At 40.1% G+C, this 19,635-nt stretch overlaps 2 protein-coding genes across 2 annotated transcripts; both read left to right on the top strand.

Annotated features, from left to right (window-relative positions):
* The first annotated feature begins 2,372 nt into the window (after nt 1-2,372).
* Nucleotides 2,373-8,729, top strand: LOC102705232 (ATP-dependent Clp protease ATP-binding subunit CLPT1, chloroplastic-like). The gene is made up of 6 exons (XM_006649672.3): nt 2,373-2,655; nt 2,842-2,877; nt 2,955-3,064; nt 4,047-4,226; nt 8,066-8,193; nt 8,282-8,729. Exons 1-6 carry the CDS (start codon nt 2,447-2,449, stop codon nt 8,312-8,314), a joined length of 696 nt encoding a protein of 231 aa, XP_006649735.1. The 5' UTR covers nt 2,373-2,446; the 3' UTR covers nt 8,315-8,729.
* An 8,188-nt stretch (nt 8,730-16,917) lies between these two features.
* Nucleotides 16,918-19,366, top strand: LOC102704959 (LOB domain-containing protein 30-like). The gene is made up of 2 exons (XM_040522358.1): nt 16,918-17,611; nt 18,323-19,366. The coding sequence occupies exons 1-2, from the start codon at nt 17,246-17,248 to the stop codon at nt 18,752-18,754; spliced, it is 798 nt and encodes a 265-aa protein (XP_040378292.1). The 5' UTR covers nt 16,918-17,245; the 3' UTR covers nt 18,755-19,366.
* The last annotated feature ends 269 nt before the right edge of the window (nt 19,367-19,635 follow it).

Raw genomic sequence — 19,635 nt, 5'->3', positions numbered from 1 at the left:
TCCTCTCCTCTTCCAATTTCACTTTGCCTGTGTGCTCGTCTATATACTAGTAGCACGTCCTATCTCCGGTCGTCATCCTCGGGGGTCTCTCTCTCGTCTCCGCAACAGAACAGCGCGGCGGGCTGAACAACCACGTTTCACTGCGCGTGGGGGACCCACCAGATGGAATGCGGGTGGCCCATGCTGTCAGTTGGATAGGTGGGTCAGCTTTTTGGTTCGGCTATGGATGGCTTCTGTCTATCTGTCTTGTCGCCTTCTGGGCTCCCCGCCGCGCTGTGCGCGGCGCTGCTCGCTCCCGATGTTCTCCGCCTGCGGGCTGCGGGCGCTGGTAGAAGAAGTGGACACGGGCTCTGCCGTGACCACAGCTGACACTGACTGTGAGGTCACCGCGTCGGACTGTATATAGACCCTGTGCCTCTGTGGGGATTCGTCGTCAGAGTGAGATGTAGCCTTGTTCCCATGAAGCGATCTGAATGCTATTAGGACATGCTCAACAATACCGGAACTTTTGACAAGCAGAGAGTTGGTTCAACCAAGGTTAAATCTTAGCAACATAAAAGTGGGGAGATTTGATCAACAACAGTACAACATCTCAGGCTAAGAACTACATAGGTACCAACAACTCGGGCAAAGAAAAGTACATAAGAAAATCACATAGAGAAGGATATTTAGGGAGTTTTTTCCCTTAAGTTCATATCACTTCAATCATATTCTCCGTTAAGGACCTCCTAAGAGGCATGTATCGATTGCCCCTTGCTTTACCAATCGACCACAAAGATCATCTTAGTATCAATTTGAAGTTATATTTTTTTCCTTTCCGATGCGAGGTCTACTTTTATAAACTTTTCTAGGCCAATTCATAGCTTAAGGGTTCTCGTGACAAATGCCTAACCGTATACGAGATACCTCTCCATCAGTATTAAGCTTCAAGTCTCGCGACAAATCTATCAAGCTCATGATCACTCTAGTCTTCTTCCTCACAAAGTATAACCCTGAATCCTACTAAATTATCTCAGAGAATCATTCAAGAATCTCGAAGATAAAGTGGGAGAGGCCAGGAGATGTCCAATAGAGTTTATTTGGCGGGAAAACGAAAGTAAAATTTTACTTGACGTTCTAATCCTTGGAGTTGGAACCCTACAGCCAACAGTTAGGAAAACTATGGGCCAAGCTAACCGAACCTTCCGGTCCACCAAATGGAAGGCTCCAATCCTAGACTGGCAGGACTCCCCAAGATATATAACTTTCAATATTTTATAATAGTCTGCCTTACGATTTCTTAAAACTCAATATCTCTAAGATGAACTATACACCCAAGAGAAGCCATAAAGCACAATAGAAGAGTGTGCTCCACCAATAAGTAAATACTTCGTTGTACCCTGATTAGATCATAGATCTTTGTTGGTATATCTAGAGAATATGTATGAACGTAAACTAAAACATTCTAAAGCTATACCTCCTAAGTAGTTGTTAATATGAATAATAGAAACTCGATTAAAGTCATTTGTACTATACGGGTAGAGGAAGACATAAATTCAAACATAAAAAAAAAAAGAAAATATATATGCTTGGTCTCTTATTTTTTATTGCATGTACCACTTCTTTTCATAAAAGCATCGTTAAATCAACATATTTAGTAACATAATTGTATGATGAACTATCTAGACATTTATCTTGAACCCTACAATGGTACCTTTTTTTGCTAGAAAGTTGGTCTGGACTAGAGGGGTTGTCTATAGTTTGATGTAATAATTTTTAGTGCACGATTTAACCTGCAATGAACTATACTATGATTGAGTTGGACTTCGGTGAAGATCATTTTGTTTCTGGGTCGTTTATATATATATATATATATGCCTAGGGAACAATATTGCAATGAAATATAAAAGTTACGCTCAACAATTTTTTTTACAAATTTTACCGACCTGAATAACAACACAATTTAGTAGCAAGTAGTTATCATTATTTGCATTGTGAATTTCCACAAGCCTTATCACCTTTAATTGATTGGGTGGTACAATTATTAATTATTATTTGTATCTCATATAATTTCACGAGTGTCTCATTTTGTATATAAGAATGCACTGTAATATTATATGCCTTGTTACGTTAGTTAGTTTTCTATGTAATCGTGTAATTTTGCAATAATTGAGTCATCCAACCACTGGTCTCCTTGTGATTGAGAGGACTTGATTTGAATTCTTTTTGTTTAGGTAGTGATAAACATAGGTAAAATAATCAAAATTAATTTATTTAGTTAAATTAGAACAGATCATGAATTATTGTACGCCGCCCATTCCTGTGTTTGGGTTTTGGTTCGGCTGGTCAGCTGGCCAGCACCTCTCTGGCTCTGGGACGGTCTTCCCCTTCACTCCTTCGGTATTCACCGCATTAACTTATCGCTTCCCCTATCCACCCGCAGAACCCTCGAAAACCTCCGCCCGCCATGCCGACCGCCGCCCAGGCCGCCGCCGCGGCGTTCCTCTCCTTCGTCTCCTCCTCCCCGCATCATTCTGCGCCCTCGTCCTCCGTCTCCTTCCTGGCAGCCCGTGCCCTGCCCGCTTCCCTCAGGGCCGCTGCCGTGGGGTCCCCAACTTTCGCCTCCCGCTGCCGGGGCCGAAGGGTCGCGGCTATCGTCGCTCAGCTCCCCACTGCGTAAGAGCAGCCACTGATGCTCCACCCCGTTCACCAATGCTTATCACACTCCAGATGTTTTGTCTAGTCCTCAGTTCGAATTTAGCTCATTGAGTAACCAACTCGACTACGAGGCTTTTGATTGCGAGATTTGAATTCTGTATATTTGGATCCTGCCACTCTTGATATGGTCACGCTGTTTTTCAGGAATCCAGAGTTAGCTTCTGGGGAGAAGAAAATCCGGTGAGCTACAAATTTTTCAGTATTCCATCTCCATTTATCTGTATTTGGAGCTGACATGGGTTTTTGTTCCACTTTAGATGGTCGTCACGGGCAGTGAGGTCATTTGCAATGGCGGAGCTGGAGGCTCGGAAGATGAGGTACCCGACCACTGGCACCGAAGGACTCCTCATGGGCATCCTTGTTGAGGGTGAGGCAAATGGTCTGGGATTATCTCCTAAAATTTACTTGTTGGCGGTTCTGTTACCCAAGGGGCATATTATTTGTGAATTGCAATGGAAATTGGAACTATGAGCGGGGAAAGACCGAAAGAGAAAAAATGATATAGGATCCAAAACTTTGTAGTTGTGCGAAGATTTTACAAAGATACTATGCAAATCTAGGGTGATTTTCTTGCACATCTACATGTCTGGTGGAAAATATGGAGCAGCGTGCCTAGTGCATAGAGTATTATTGAATAATAATCCGCTGCCTTACACGTATTAATACTCATCATTTGAGTGCAGAGTTATTAAGTTCTCAAGCTACTGTCACATTTATCCATGTACACCCACAATAATGACCCACTGACCCTTGAAATGTCTAGGCATGGAAAATATCACAAAGAGAAAAAATCATGGCAATTTTAATGCAGCCTCATTGGTCGTTTGATCAGAAATGAGTAGCTAAGATGACACATTGACACATTAAACTGAGTAAAAAAAGGAAACGAGCCTTCCATGTAAAACAGTTGGGAGTAAGACAACCCTTTTGGTTCATGATATTAATGAAGTTTAGACCTTTGCTTGCTGACTTTTATAAAATTGTGTGTGATTAAGTCCACAAATAAATCCAATGTCTTCTATATAAATAAGATGGAGAGAAATTGATAATTTAGAGGTGCTGATACACTCTGCTTTTAAGCCTCAACCTTTGATTGGTTTCAGTGGTTCGTATATAATTTTTTAGGTTTTATTTTGATAGTTGGACAGTGGCAAGCTATGTTGTGCTCCGAGACTATGTTCACTAGCCTATATAAGATATAAGCCTCATAACCGTCAGGAGTCCTTATTGGCATGACATCCTAACCTGTAATTGATGTATGCCGTGGCAGCATCCAACTGTTGAGCTAGCATTTGTCGTTCCTTTTTTTCACATCGGACTGCACTGAGTCAGAACTCCATTTCTTTCAGGAACTAGTGATGCAGCAAAACTTTTGCGTGCTAATGGAATTACGCTGCTCAAAGTGCGCGAGGAGGCAGCAAATGTACTTGGGAAATCAGAAATGTTCTACTTTAGTCCTATGCATCCACCATTGACTGAAGCTGCACAACGAGCACTTGATTGGGCTGTCAGTGAAAAACTGAAATCAGGTTACTTCTCTTTGAAATATGAACCCATTTATTGTTCATTTCTTATTTAGATGACAAAGACAATCAGTTGCTTGTGTTTTGTTTTGGTATTTGATGAAAATCACATCTTTTTTTCTTACTGTTATGGTAGTCTTGGATAATAGGCAGCATTTTATTTCATGCTTGCAGAACAGAAGTGTTAGCATATTTTATGGTTACTTCCATTTCTAGTGATGTTATAGTAAGCATTTAGTTGAGAAAATGATTTGATTCATGGAGCGCATTGTGTTGCTTAATAACTCTATGATTGAATTTTTTTTGTTTTATTCTCTCCTAGTTTACATCTTGATTCTTGAGCCCTACTATTAATAATGCTTTCCATGAATAGAAATATCACATCATCTGTAGATTATTGATTATATAAAATATGTACAATTGTTTTTTACGCTGATGTTTTTATCTTGTATATTTATTCACTTAATGAGTCTCTATCAGACCGTTGCACTATGCCCCGTTTGGCGTATCTTGTGATTTCATTGCCATAATGTTAGTTGCATTGATTAATTTTATGACTTGTTATAATATGAAGTGTTGGTGAGTAGTTTACTTGTTTTCCTTTTTAATCGCTTTGGATTCTTGGTCATTCCTCATGTGGTGTCTGATACTCTGATATTGTTGATTTGCAATAACCCTAGAACTACATGGTGCAACCTCATACACACCTTCCTTCAGCATGTAGTAAATATAGAACACTTTGTAATGCATAACTTCTTATCCTAGCATTTCAGAGTCAATAAACTCTTGTACACTACCTGTACTATCTTTATCGGTTGCATGAAGGATGTAATTTTGTTGCCACATATGTTCTTGTTTGATTGATTTGTTCAGCAGAGTTTAGCTTCTTTCCTTGGCTGATTCTTTCTTGTATTTGATATATTTGTCTAGCATCTTAGATTCCATTTAGCATTTTGGTGGATTGTGATAATCTTGTTCTGGTGCTATTGCTCTTAGACATTTCGGCATTTGGCAAACTGCTTTTACTTTTAATTTATGTTGTAAAGAATAATATTATTATGTTATGAAAACATGGAACAATTGGTGGGAGAGACATGACAATTTTGTAACATATTTTTGTCTTGCCTTAATTTGATCTATAAAACAAACTATAATGGTTATAAGTTTTGTCAGATTTTTTTCATAAGCTAAAACCAGAAAGAAATCAAGTGATCATGTGTTCGCTTTCACTCCTCACTAGACAGTTTATTTTTTGGGCTCCAATGCAAACTAAGAATAATGGTACTTCATTTAGTTAGATGATGTGGTCCAAACTGGACATGATCGTCTATACTGTCCTGAAGTACATAATTATCAACTTTGGTTATGGTAAATCAAGGATACCCTTATTCTTTTATTAACAGTGGTTTATACTTATTGGAGTAGCATTGCATGATTCAATATGATAGGCCTATCAATAGGATTGTACTAAAATTCTAGGGCATATGATCTTAGTTTTATGGCTCTTTTGATATTGGTTCCTTGGCTTGTTGAACTAATCAGCGAATCTCCTGTTTGAAAATCCCTCTCCTTCAATGATTCTACTTTAAATGATCCATATATTTATACAGAAAGCTCAAGTGGCCTAAAAATACTTCAGAACTGGACTTGTCATGGTTGAACCATTAGTCCATATAGAAAATGTCAGATAGTGATATTCCTTATCTCCTTTAGCACTTGTAATCATATAGCCTTATGGTTACTTTATGGTGTAACAAATGGAGTAAGCATAAGCCAACAACTGCCAAAGTTGGTTGGTTCTTAATATTTGGCTGATCATCTGAATCTGTATACTTTTGGTAGTTGCCAAAATTATGTTAGGATTATGTTCACACTAGCATCTCAGTTTTTCTTGACAATTGTTGCCAAATTCCAAGGTAACATATCTGTTTGTTCACATTTTGGTGCAAATTGCTGGTGCAAAAAGTATCAAGCTTACCCAAATGTGCTGCTTAGTGGCTTCGAAAGCATAGCTGTCCTAAAAGGCTAAAACCTACTTAATTATTTCTTTGTTAAAAACATTTTTGTTGCTTGATGGTGCATTGCTGAGTTCCTTCCTGCGATGGCTTGAGAAAGCTAATTCAGACTTTCAGAGAGTCATGCATGCCTGATAATGTTGCAACTAGAACAGTATTTTGCATGCAACCTAGAATCCTAGATCTCCCTCAGCTTGCACTGACCTCTCGGCCCAGAATAACGCAATTGATATCATTTTGCAAAATAAATACTGTCTATTCTTTGAACATTACTGTGTCAGCTCATAATTTCCCTTTTTGGTAAAGAAGATTTAAAGGTGGCGTCTTAGCAATTGCCTGCTATGAACCTGAACAAAATGCTCTGATATTTTACTGGATTATTCATGCACTGATTATGCAGGTTGACGCCCCTTTCATTATGGCTCATTGGCTGAGCTAATCTATCTTTTTTTGTGAGCACACCTCCCAAGCTACTAAATGGTGTGATTTTTGCAAAAACTTTCTAATTAGAAGTTTCTAAAAAAATCAAATAAATCCATTTTTTCAAGCTTATGATAGTTCACACCTAATTAATCATGCACTAATGATCCACCACGTTTCCATGCCATCGATCAGCTGCCCAAATAGCTTGAGGGAACAGGGCCTGAGCAGATCATAGCCCATTGCAGATAGTATCATAACTAGCTTGGGTTGACAATTCTAGCTCCAAACTCATGAGATGTTATATGCAGACATATGTAACTTATGACAGACCAGCTCTACAGGGTTCTGCTAGTTGCAGTTTGTTTGAAAGTCCAAGTGATGGCTAATTCAATTGGAGATGATATTGTATCACACTCTTTGTGGAGGCCATTATGCCTTAGAGTTAGTTCTCTGCATTCAGACATGCCGTTGTGTTTTTTTATGTATATGGAACTGAAGTCATACTCTTGTCTCTTGGTATTTGAATGTTTGGATAGATATCAGCTACACTAATAATTTTAAATTGAATCAGAACCTTTACACGAAATGACTCTTCCGAGGTCCAACTGTAGTTACGGTGAGCTAGAAGATGCTCCCACCTTAGTAGGTTTATTGCTACGTGTTGGGTCTAAGACTACTCCGAAACACTAAGGCTAGAGGCCTGGTTAGTGAATTTTGGCTGGAGTTTTCTGTGGAAGGACCAATGTACTTAAACAAAGTTGTTTTTTTTATGTCAGCTCCCTTCTTAATTACACTGTCTTGTTGATGCTAATGCACTTGACTTGAGCATGAATAACCTTCTGCTTTTCTTTACCTTTTTTTGCCAATATACAATATAGGAAAAGGTCTACGTGACCCCTTGAAGTATTGGGCCCTAGAGTATTCAAACCGGTTTAAATAACCCCTTATGGCAGTTTTAATAAGTGGTTTTCTCCATGTGGACGATGATGTGGACAAGTGACATGACAATAGAGTTTTTAAGTACTATTTTAATGAGCGTAACAGCCTCGAAAATACATGGTGATGCTAAATATGTAATTCTCAGCTTACCGATTAGTGAGAAAAATGCATTGATTGGGTTGACTTAGGCAAACTGAACCAATGTGTGTGCCACATAAGCAATACCACATGTCATATAAGCAATACTGCTGCAACGTCATCTTCCACATGACACAACCACTTATAAAATCATCCTAGGGGATTATTTGAACCACTTTGAATACCTTAGGTGTAGAATACCCGGTTTCATACTTCAGGGGATTAAATGGACCAACCCCAATATTTTAGGTGGTTAAGTAGACTTTTTTCCTACAATATATGCATCGTTGCCACTTTAGCATTGTCTGATGATTTGAATTCTGATTAAAGGTGAGGATGGAGAAGTAACCGCCAATCATCTGCTCCTGGGGATATGGTCAGATAAAGAATCAGCTGGTCACAAAGTACTGGCTTCCCTTGGTTTTGATGATGAGAAAGCCAATTCACTGGCCAAGACGGTAATGCTCTATTTTCTTTCAAAAGGTAGATGCTTCAGAGATCATCTGTACCGTTTCATGGTATCTCACATCTTTAAATCTTATGCAGGCTGGTGAAGAGGCTGCTACGAGTCCTAGATAGCAAAAAGAGCCATATAGCTTACTACTCTGAACTTCCATGTGATGTGCTTGCATTTGGAACCTCAAGTCACTTCTTGGCGACTCCGTTATCACGGCCCACGCATTAAGTTAACTTGAAGAGAATGTTTCTACAAGTATTAGGGCTTTATTAAGATTGTTAGACTAAATCGAATGTCAGACTCCCGCTGCTGCACATACCTGTAAAAGCAATGCAATTTCTGTTGCGTGCTCAGCTGGATTGGTGGAATGTTATTAAAAGATCCTTTTTGAAAGATACAAATTTTGAACGGATGTGATGCTCTCTTCAGAGCTAATGTTTACTACTAAGCATTTCATGGAAAGTGTCCGCCTGTCTGTATGTTTTTCATCAGTGCTGAAAGTACGCATCGGACTTAGGACGTGTTTAATGGAGCCATATGACACGTCATATTAGATTTTCTATAAAGAAATTATAATAATTTGATGTTTGTCTGGCATGTACCGCAAAATATGTATAGTAAGGTTCATGGTTTTCTTTAGTTGGAGACTTGGAAGAGCTTTGCCCTATTACGCCAAATATGCAACACGAGGTTGGTACTTGGCACTATGCTTTGATTCTAAGGACTTCTAGCTTGATCTTTTACATTCTTTATTATTGTTCACCTTGCCTTGTGAGTTAAATTTCTGCTTATTGCCACATAACTACGCTGACAGTCATACTCGTCGATACTGAAGTGTCATGACTTGACGAGAAGTATGTACATACTGAAAGCTGACGCCATGTTGGTGTGGTCAGGTGACCTGCCGCCTTCGTGAGCTTAGGTTTCAGCTGTGAAGTCTTCATCAGGTATCAATTCTGCTGCTATCTTCCACGGAAAGGGCACTTCCTATTGGATCAGAACTCAAGGATGAATGCAACGGTACGTGATCCATGACCGTCCTCTTGCTGTGATGCTGTCTGCTACTGTATCTGTATGTAGGCTAGGAAGGAAAGCAATGGAATTAATTAGAATTCTTGCGTGTCAGCAACTGCATAAACTCCGAATCAAGTTTATGGTTCACTGTTAATACTGTTCCCCCACACTTTAACATGGTCTTTCCGAATATATGAATCTACCAGGCATTCGCTTTAATTTGCTGGCATTACATGTTTAAAGCATTTTCAGTTACTCATCTAAATTTAATCATTTATATTGCTATTTGTATAATCATCTAAAAATGATTCTCTTTTCGTATTAGTTATCACTTCAACAGAACATCCATATTACATTCCTTATATATATATTATATATATTTTATGATCATCTTCTCTCATGTTATTATTACTTTTTCTTAAGATTAGTTGTTGAGACATGAAGTGAGAAGAGAGAACATCAAATGTGGAGTGTCTTTTAATATGGATGATGTTTTATTTTTGGAGGATGAGATAGGGTATCTACTGAAGTAATATTTTTCCTCCATATACTTTATTTTTAAAATAGAGAATGAGGAGGAGTATTTGATAGGAATGCTATAGGAGAGGCAAGTGAACATTATAAAAACTTGCTTGTACTTCTCTGGGAGAGTGTAAAACGTCAACCCTCATGCCTACTAGCTGTGATTATACTAAGCCTTCAGGCTAATCAATGAACAAGCAAAAATCTGTGTGCAACTCCGTGTTGACCCTTTCCTTGTCAAATTCAAGCGTGTACCATCATAATGACAGACTGTAAATATTAGGTAAAATTTCACTTCTCCAACGCACTTCATCGATCAGTTTACTCTTTTATATATCTTTCCTTCAGTTCCTTAGAATGTTTGCATCAAAAAGCATGTGCCCTGCTTGTTTATTTCTAGATTGGAGTTCCCTTAGGTCCTAATCCAGATCTCTTTGGGATGTGTGACCAGTGAGCTCTGAGCAGGGCACCCCTCACTGCAAGTCTCCTCCACTCTTAAAACAAATCACTGTCATATCTCTAGTTCTCTGCGAGTCTACGAGTCAGAACATGCATCCATGAGTCTGTAGTCCTATAGATATCATAGCTCATGCCTAAATACTTTTTCCAAGATGTTTTGACTATTAACAATGCACGCAGTGTGGCATTAGCATATGCAAAACTAGCGTATGGTTTCTCACATGCCATCGAGTGCTGGACAACAGGACAAGTAGCCAAGTAGGAGCACTGTAGTGTTGAAACTTTAGGAAGCAGGTTCTCCTCCCCCACACACTGAAGTCTCATTTCCGGTGGAATAGAATGGACACCTCTGTATGCCCAGGTGCCTGTCACTCTTTCGGTCCAATCATTCAGTTATCTCAGTCTCAGGATAGATTGTACTAGCATGGGTAGTAGTAGTCCGTAGTCGTTGTCGTAGTGCTCTCAACTTCGTACTAGCTTGATGAAAATTTGCTTTGTTCATTTCCATTGGCCATAACATGATTATCAGAACTCGCGACCATCCCATGAAAACATGGAAAAGATTAGAAAATATATATGCATAATGTTAACGATCAGACAGTTTCATAATCAAACAATAGTATAGCAAAATTGCCCTGATATGGCTCCCCTTTCTTTTTGCATAAGCTGTCGGCAAAACAGATGTCTCCCTGCTGTATTCTGAGCTGACATCTTGTCACTGAAACCCATTGCCTCCCGCAGGATTTCTGGGAGGAGGTACTCCCCAGCTCACTGAAAGCAATAGAGAAATGGAAGAGGTGGGCCGACGCCTCAGACCTCAGCTAAGCTTTTGTGATTTCTATGCGCTGACCACACGAGTGGAAAGAAAGAGCTCAAAGTAGCATGCATGTGTACATACTCCTATGTTGCATAGGCCACCTGCATAGGTATTATAATTAATTTGCAACTTAGTTGTTCTATTATTCCTCAAAAAAAAAATAGTTGTTCTATTGTAAGGCTCTCTTAGCAGCATATGGTTTTTTAAAGAAATTTCATAGGATTTGAATCGTAGGGAAAATTTTCCTATTTTGATCTCTCTTTTTTTTTACAAAGGAATAGGGTTTCAGAATCCTATGAATTTGCTTCGAAATGGTCCAATACATGGTGATTTGGTTTGGGGGGGGGGGGGGCTTTTTATCTGAGGGCCGACCTCATTACTTGTCCATCAAACCAATAACTATTGCTATATGTTTTATAATGTTCTATTTTGCACATAGTTGCCAAAAAAATCCTACATTTATTGTTTCTTCCTACATATTACACTTGTTTTCAAGTCCGTACAAAATGGCTAAGTTCTTCGGCGTCAATGTATTACTCGTTTCATATCAACATATAACAGCTTCCAATGTTCTAAAATATAAACATTTATTCACGTCCTTTGTCATCTCAACCAAATAGAGATATCCCTCATTTATTTTTTAATCTATTTAGTCATTTCAACCGATTACAAAAATCTTTCATTTAATTTCGCATATTCCCTTTGTTCATAAGTACAAACATTTTAGATTCTTTAGCAAATATTAAGATTAGGAAGAAAAAATTTCGCATCACTCACTAAATGAGGGATGGAGTGGGAGGGTAGTTTAGGGTAAAATGGAAAGAAATTTGAATGAGAATTAATTAGTGCGACAAATAGATAGTGTATGTGGATATGCTCATATTTGGACAAGATTTTCAAACTTTGCTATGCTTATTTGTGGACAGAAGAAGTACTTTTTAATATGCGTGAAAAACTCTAGAAATTACTAAAGGGATTATGTATATAACGAGTTTGTAAGGGCATGTTCAATGGTAGAGCCCACTGTGGCTTTATCTCAAACCACATCAACAACAAGAGTCTATTTTATAATGATACATACAAAGGTATCTTAATTAATGTAATAAAATATGTTTTTAATAAGCTAACTTTCTTTTTATACATTCTCATCCAAGAAAGTTTTCTTTAATAAATGCTAAGAGTCGACTCAAAATCGTTGCCATGCATGACAATAACTTTTCTTTCTCCTTCCATCTCTTTCCTCCACGTCACCAAATTGCTTACGTGACGATTGAGAGAGTCAGCTAATAGACACCTTTGTATGTGCCCTAATATATTAATGAAATGAAAGTGTTTTGCTGAAAAAAGGGAGAGCAATAATGGATCGGATAAGCAATGATTAATTGCTCGTGCTTGCGAAGTTGCAATATTGATTACTACAAAACTAGCTAGCTAACTCTCGGAATGATCCATGGAGAAATTGTTGGACAAATCTATACTCTTCTATATATTACTCGCTTTGTTCTGTATCACTGGAGATTTATTAGTCGTAACTAGATTTATTCACTAATGATTTGTGTATGTATCTCTGTTCATTATAATCCATATAAATACATATAAGTAAGTCTATAGAATCTTATATCGTATAATAGAGAATACTTAGCTAGCTAGCATCGATGAATAAGTCTATAAAATCTTACATTATGTATGTAATGGAGAGAGTACTAGCTTGCTAGTTGCACCCATCTAACTGCAAAATAACTAACTAGGATGAATATCATTTTCAGAAGACATGAACAAAATATCAGTAGTTTGCATGCACCCGTTATAAAACTTTGCAAGTACCTTCAGCAGACAACTAGACATTCATACCAAGGTATATATTTTCTACAAGTATATACCTACCTATAGCTGGCTAACCGGTCGATCATCACGGGCCGTTTTGATGCCGGCTGCAAACGAACGAAAGCAAGGTTACAAAGGCATGCACAGCTTTAGAATCCCATCGCCAGTTTTCGTGGAGGTTGCATAAAACGGTTTCCCCGAAATCTACGACTTAAAGATCTAGCAACCGCAATATTATTCAATGAAAAAAGTTACCATGCATCTACAAATAACTAGCACGAAATGCATGCTAAGAGCATCACAGATATCCAATATAATTTCGGCTTTCAAAATTTTAGATTTTATGATGAAAAATTTACTCTAGTTCCCCTAATTAGTTTTCCAAACATTGCATAGCTCTTTAGAGCATCTCCAAGAGAATGCTAATATTTTAGTTCCTAAAAGTTTGTATTTGGTTTATCTAAAAAATTATTGAGCATAAAAATTACACACTTCTTCGACATACCTTAAAAAAATAAATAACTTGCATAAGGAACACATATTCTTATCTTAATTTTATGATACAATTAAGAGATAAGTAAGCTAATTTTAGATATGTGTAAATATTAGAAATGTATTTGGTAACCTGTTAAAAATATATTTTCTAGCTCAATTTTTAAAATTTAATTTTAGTGATCAACTTTAGACATCTTTTAGAAATGCTATTACCATTCTTCTCGCTCTCCACCAGTGGAGAAAGCACACCGGCTCCCAATACCGGCACACGCGAGACGGAGAGCACTCCGTGTGGGGGATCTATTACATGATTAAGCCACGTGGAGGGGAAAACGATTTTATGTTTTTTTTTGTTAGGGTTGGGCCACTTTTACTGTTGTAAGTTAGCTTTTAGATATTTCTGGGAGGAAATAATCTATTCACGTCTTAAAATATAATTAGAAATTAATCATACGAGCTTAACTTTGATAATATTTTTATGCATATGTTGGCCATGCTCCAAGAGTAACTAGCTAGCTTTTCAGTGCACTAGTACAACAGCGTATGAGCTGCTCCATTCGTTTCGTATTATAAATCATTTTAAGTTTATTTAAATAAAATATATTTAAGATTAACTATGTTTATAAATATATAAAAATACATCTAACATGAAAAATATTCTATAAAATAATCATTATATTTTAATAGATGATAACTTTGACTTTTTGACATACATTTAATCATTCGTTTAGTTTAAAGAATTAAATGCAAATATAAAAAATTATAAGTTAGATAATTACAATATTTAGTAATATATTCAATAGCAATAAAACATGTAGTAATTATGCAATAGTTTTAATAGTACGGATGGTCCATGTACGGTAAAAATCACGATATTATCTATTAATGTACCAAGAGAGTATTTAATATTGAATTTAATAAAAATAATTTAATTTTGCAGATAATATTTATTCTAACTTTAACTAAACGTAAAAAAGTTCAAAAGTATAAATCTAAAATAATTTTATAATAAGAAATGAAGAAAGCAGGTCGCTTACGCGTAAATATTGTCGATAACTGCCCAGACCTCGTTAGGCTCTTAATTAGTCAACAAGTCGTTGTTTGAATGTGCCGTCTTAGTTGTTCTTCTGCTGCCTTACACGCGTCACTGAAAAACTAATATCTTTACACTAGTATAGAGGTAGACACCGTGTAATTTCTTCCTTTACACTCACACGCAAAGATCCTAGCCATCACAAAACATACATTAATTCGTACGCAGCAAACATTTATGTTCTCATTTGCACATGCATCCAGCAAAAAGTCTAGATGTATATGAGGCGTTTTAGGGTGCAAGAGGTAAGATACCTCAATGTAATCATAACCATGGATTATTGGTTTTTTATTTTACTCAATAAAAAATATGCAATTCTTTTTATTAATATGTCATCACTAAATAAGTAAACTATTAAAGCACATTATTAGTCTACCTTAATCATGCATGTCATTTATCAAAGCACGTCTAGTATACATGCATAGTTTCAAATCATGCGTGCATGCATGTATGTCATTTGATTTTTCAAAAACTATGAATAATGAAACCTCTTAAGTATTAAAAATATTATGAAATCTGTTAACCATATTTTTCAATTTTTGAGAAAAAATCACGATTATATATATTTGAAGCCTATATTATTGCTATTGTGTTAAAAAATTAAAAAATGTTTGCCCTTTTCATATCAAATAATATTTATATTTTCAATAATTATTTTTTAAATAATACATAATTTTATTTTATAGCCATGGTATATAAATTTTAAATACTGCAAGTTTGAAAATTACAAGTACATACTTTTGACCGTACTAAATCTCTGTATTTTATATAATGGCTGGATAGCATTATTTGACTTCGAATGATATAATAAATGACAGTTACCCCGACAGGTAAGACTAATATTAGCTATTCGGACGAATTCAGAAAAAAATATTAGAAGGGGCTGGACGAAAGAGAACTGCTTCTGGCTCTTACTTCTCTACGGTAATAACAGAAATTTTGTTACGAGGGAGGGCTTCAATGGTGTATGATCGGGTAGGAGGGGCTGAAGCTCCCTAGCCCTGCCGAACCCGGTGGTAGATCCGCCCCTGGTCCGGTTTGTTCGACTCAGAATAATCGATCTGGTTGCGTCTTAAAAATTTCTGATGCATATATACATATGCAAAAATTTTCAGATAGCACGCAGTCTACTGTGTTGTTCAAAATGACCAAATATATTTACATGAATACGGATCGGTGTAAGTTTTGAATACGTACACATACTGAACTGACGAGTATTCTTGGCTTTTAGACGAAAAACAGAAAGAGACGCAGCTGACTGACGATGGATTCCATCTTCCAAGTGCGTGGCTACAAGTCGACAATAATGATTTTCTTTCAGACGAAGCAGAATACTACTCCATACGTAGTTTACAAGAGGCAGGTGTTTCTGTTCGTATATACTTATTACGTCCCAAAACAGATAGATTTAATTAATACGGTGACCGATGCTTATTAACATGGTGCATTACGTCCTACTACTTCATTCTGGAGTAGTACTGCTGGCACATCGCATAAAAATCCTGCAAATGTTCTGCTAATTGCTGGACTTGTACGTTAATCCAACCTTCCCATCAGCATCATGAGTGCAGAAACTCCTGCGAATTAGTAATAAACTTTGCTATTCACAAGCTTGCAAATCCTGGTGTATGCATGCATGCACTAGCCCTTTCTGACTTTCCGTGCGTGTAGTAGCTAGTACATCTCCGTGTTGCTCTCCCAAGAATGTTTCCGTACGCTTCTCTCTTCCTCTCTCTGTGAGTGCATGTAGAGCGATCAGATCATCGTGCGTAGGCGTATGGATGCACGTACAGTGCTGCACACTGCCGCCTCCTGATGGATCAGGAGGCTAGCTAGTCTTTTGACCAAAACGTCAAAGCCTGTACGTCCGGCCGGCCGGCCGACCAGCGGCATGCAGCAAGCTAGCTAGGATATGATCGATCGATCCATCGATGTATGGCAAGTGAAATCCATAGACATCACGTGGGGGTATCGAGGCTGGCCGGGAGACTACACACGGCCCGGCCAGCTAGCTGCCGGCCGCCGGCCGGCCTCGCCGCCTCGCCGGAACGATCAGACCAACCACTACTGTTCGCAGCAGCGGAATATATGTGTGCGACGACAGGGACCCGGCCGGGGGCGCCCGAGCCAAGCTATGCCATGCCACATGGTGTGTGCGCGCGTGTAGTGTGATGGATGGATGTGTCGACGCGAAATGGGATTGCTAGCTCGACCTCGCATGCGTGCTTGCTTCACGCAATCCTCTAACCCTTTTTTAGAGAGCAGAAAGAATTAAAGACAAGGGTGTGTGTAGAGAAAGAGAGAGCAAGGAACGAAGGCCAGCCGGCCGGGTGATACTATCTACCAGCAGAAGCTTGCCAGCTAGGCTCTTCCATGCCGTGGCTTTAAAGTCTCATCAATACCACGAGAACAAAACAACACACACAGTAGTGTAGAGCAATAGAGCTGCTAGCCAAAGTACAGATGGAAGAGAACAGGAGAAGGAAACAACAACCAAAAATTTTTTTAAAAAAATCCAGAGATGGAAGTGAAACTTAACCCTGGCCTATGACCTTCCACCAATAGGACGAGAACCAAAAGGAGAGAGATCGGGGAGGCGACTTCAGTTTCCATATTACGGATATACCCTTCCTCCATCCGCTTCCACCACTACCATAATAATATATCACCATGCCTCCTCCTCCTCCACTTCCTCGCCTCGCCGGCCTCTCTCATGCTGCACCCTGCCGATCTCCACAACCACAAGCACACGCACGACCACTTGTTGCTGTAGAGTTGCCTATAACTAGCAGCGACCGAGCACCTAGCTAGAGCGAGATCGGCCGAGCAATGAGCTCGGGAGGCGGAGCCAGCAGCGCACTCTGCGGCGGGGGCGGGGGCGGTGGCGCCGGAGGAGGAGTGGGAGGGGGGCCAAGCGGAAGCGGTGGCGGCGGGCCGTGCGGCGCGTGCAAGTTCCTGCGGCGCAAGTGCGTGAGCGGGTGCATCTTCGCGCCCTACTTCGACTCGGAGCAGGGCGCGGCGCACTTCGCGGCGGTGCACAAGGTGTTCGGCGCCAGCAACGTGTCCAAGCTTCTCCTCCAGATCCCGGCGCACAAGCGCCCCGACGCCGTCGTCACCATCTGCTACGAGGCGCAGGCCCGCCTCCGCGACCCCGTCTACGGCTGCGTCGCCCACATCTTCGCCCTCCAGCAGCAGGTGTGTACCACTTAACTTGCCAACTCCATAAATCGATCGCGAAGTCCTCTTGGTCTGCTGCCCGCTGCGTGTGCATGCATGCATATCAATCGATGCGTATGGATCTGGATCGTCTTGTCCTCAGCTCGTCCAGCTGAGAGAGGACGATTTTTCTGGAGCAGGCGTGTTTCTTTCTCGAGAAAGGCAAATGTCTCTTTCCTGGAGGAAACCAACACGGCCAAGCCAAGCAACGAGCAGTGCGAAAAGAGGCTAACACGCCAACCGTGTAACCAGGAGACTGTTTCCCTGCATCTGGTACCTGCCATGAATGATTTGCAAGTCTCATCCGTCGCGTACGTCGTCCGTCCGATCTCCTCTCCATCGTTGGGATCGATCGTACGTTCACCGTCAGGCCTCGTGTGATACATCTTGGGCTCTGAACAATCCAAGAAGAAGTGGTAGTACACTAGTACTTGTGCTTGGTTTCCGATCTGGCCTCTCGAAAGAACAGCCCTAGCACCAATCTCTAGTCCTAGAAGATCCAAACCTGCCTTCTTTTTCTACCAATCATTTGATCAGTTTGCACCATAATATTCAACCCGTTGATTTCATCGTTATTATTACATGCATGTGATCTACTGATGCGTGATTTCGAGTTTGCACGTAACATTTTTTTCTGTACTGATGCATGTACGTTCTGCCACGTACATCCCCGTGATCATATACTCCCAGGTGGTGAATCTCCAGGCCGAGCTGACCTACTTGCAAGCCCACCTGGCGACGCTGGAGCTGCCGTCCCCGCCACCGCTAATGCCGGCACCGCCGCAGATGCCGATGCCGGCGCCGTTCTCCATCTCGGACCTCCCGTCGTCGACGAGCGTCCCGACCACCGTAGACCTCTCCGCCCTCTTCGATCCACCACCGCAACCACAATGGGCACCGCTCCAGCACCAGCCGCAGCAGCACCATCACCACCAACAACAACATCAGCTGCGACAGCAGTCATACGGCACGCTGGCCAGGGCGGCATCCGGGATGCCGGCGGAGAGCTCGGGAGGCGGCGGCGGAGACCTACAGGCTCTGGCAAGGGAGCTCCTGGATCGCCACCGGTCCGCTGTGAAGCAGGAGCCGCAGCCACCGCCGCCGCCGCATTCAAGATCATGAAAAGCGCTGGTGACTGATCGAAGCGCTAAGATTTGGTGCAGCATGGACAGATAAGTTCGCGGCAACGTCGTCGAAGAAGCTAGCTAGCAAGGGATCGATTGATGGAACCGGCCGGCCGGCCGGTGATGGCGAGTAGGTCAGCAGGAGTAGGTAAGCAGCAATGGCCGGTTTTCGCGCGCGTATCCGCCTTGTTGTTAGCCGATCGAGGGTGCAAGAAGCTGCCCACTTGCTTGTGGCTTTGCTTCAATTCTGCAGGCTGCAGGAGAGGAAGGTGGCAACGGGGGAGCGTCAGTAGTAATAGTAGCTTGACATTTAGGAGTATAGCATTTGTCACCGTTCCATTAATTGCAAGATTTTAAGAAGCATCTGTTCCTGGTAACTGCTGATAAAGAGGGAAAAAAACTGATTTTTTTTGGTCGCGCTGGAGATTAAATGTGAGTTGTGATGGTTATGGAGGAATTTGGGCTTACGGTCTCCATGTTGTAGCTAGGAATGGATGCATTTTATGTGAAGATCTTAATTAGGTATTGATTCCTTTACTGTGCCAAAATGATTTTTGAAAAACATAGATCAGGTATAGGGACAATGGTTATCACAACACCCATGCACAAAAAAAGTAACTACTCACTCTGCAAATAATGGTCCGCTTAGTTTGTGAAAAGAAAATTTTTAGATGTCATGTCGGCTCGCCTAGAATTCCGGACACCACAAGACGAATCTTTTGAGCCTAATTAATTCGTTATTAGTACATGTGGATTACTGCAGCACTTATGACTAATCGATCATCACTGATTAGGCTCAAAAGATTCGTTTTACCATTTCTAATTAGTTTTTTTATTCATCTGTGTTTAATGTTTTATTTATGTATCTAAATATTTGAA

Source organism: Oryza brachyantha, chromosome 3 (assembly GCF_000231095.2).
Source record: "Oryza brachyantha chromosome 3, ObraRS2, whole genome shotgun sequence".
In the NCBI taxonomy this organism is placed as follows: Eukaryota; Viridiplantae; Streptophyta; class Magnoliopsida; order Poales; family Poaceae; genus Oryza; species Oryza brachyantha.
This window is presented reverse-complemented; position numbering and strand designations above follow the sequence as displayed.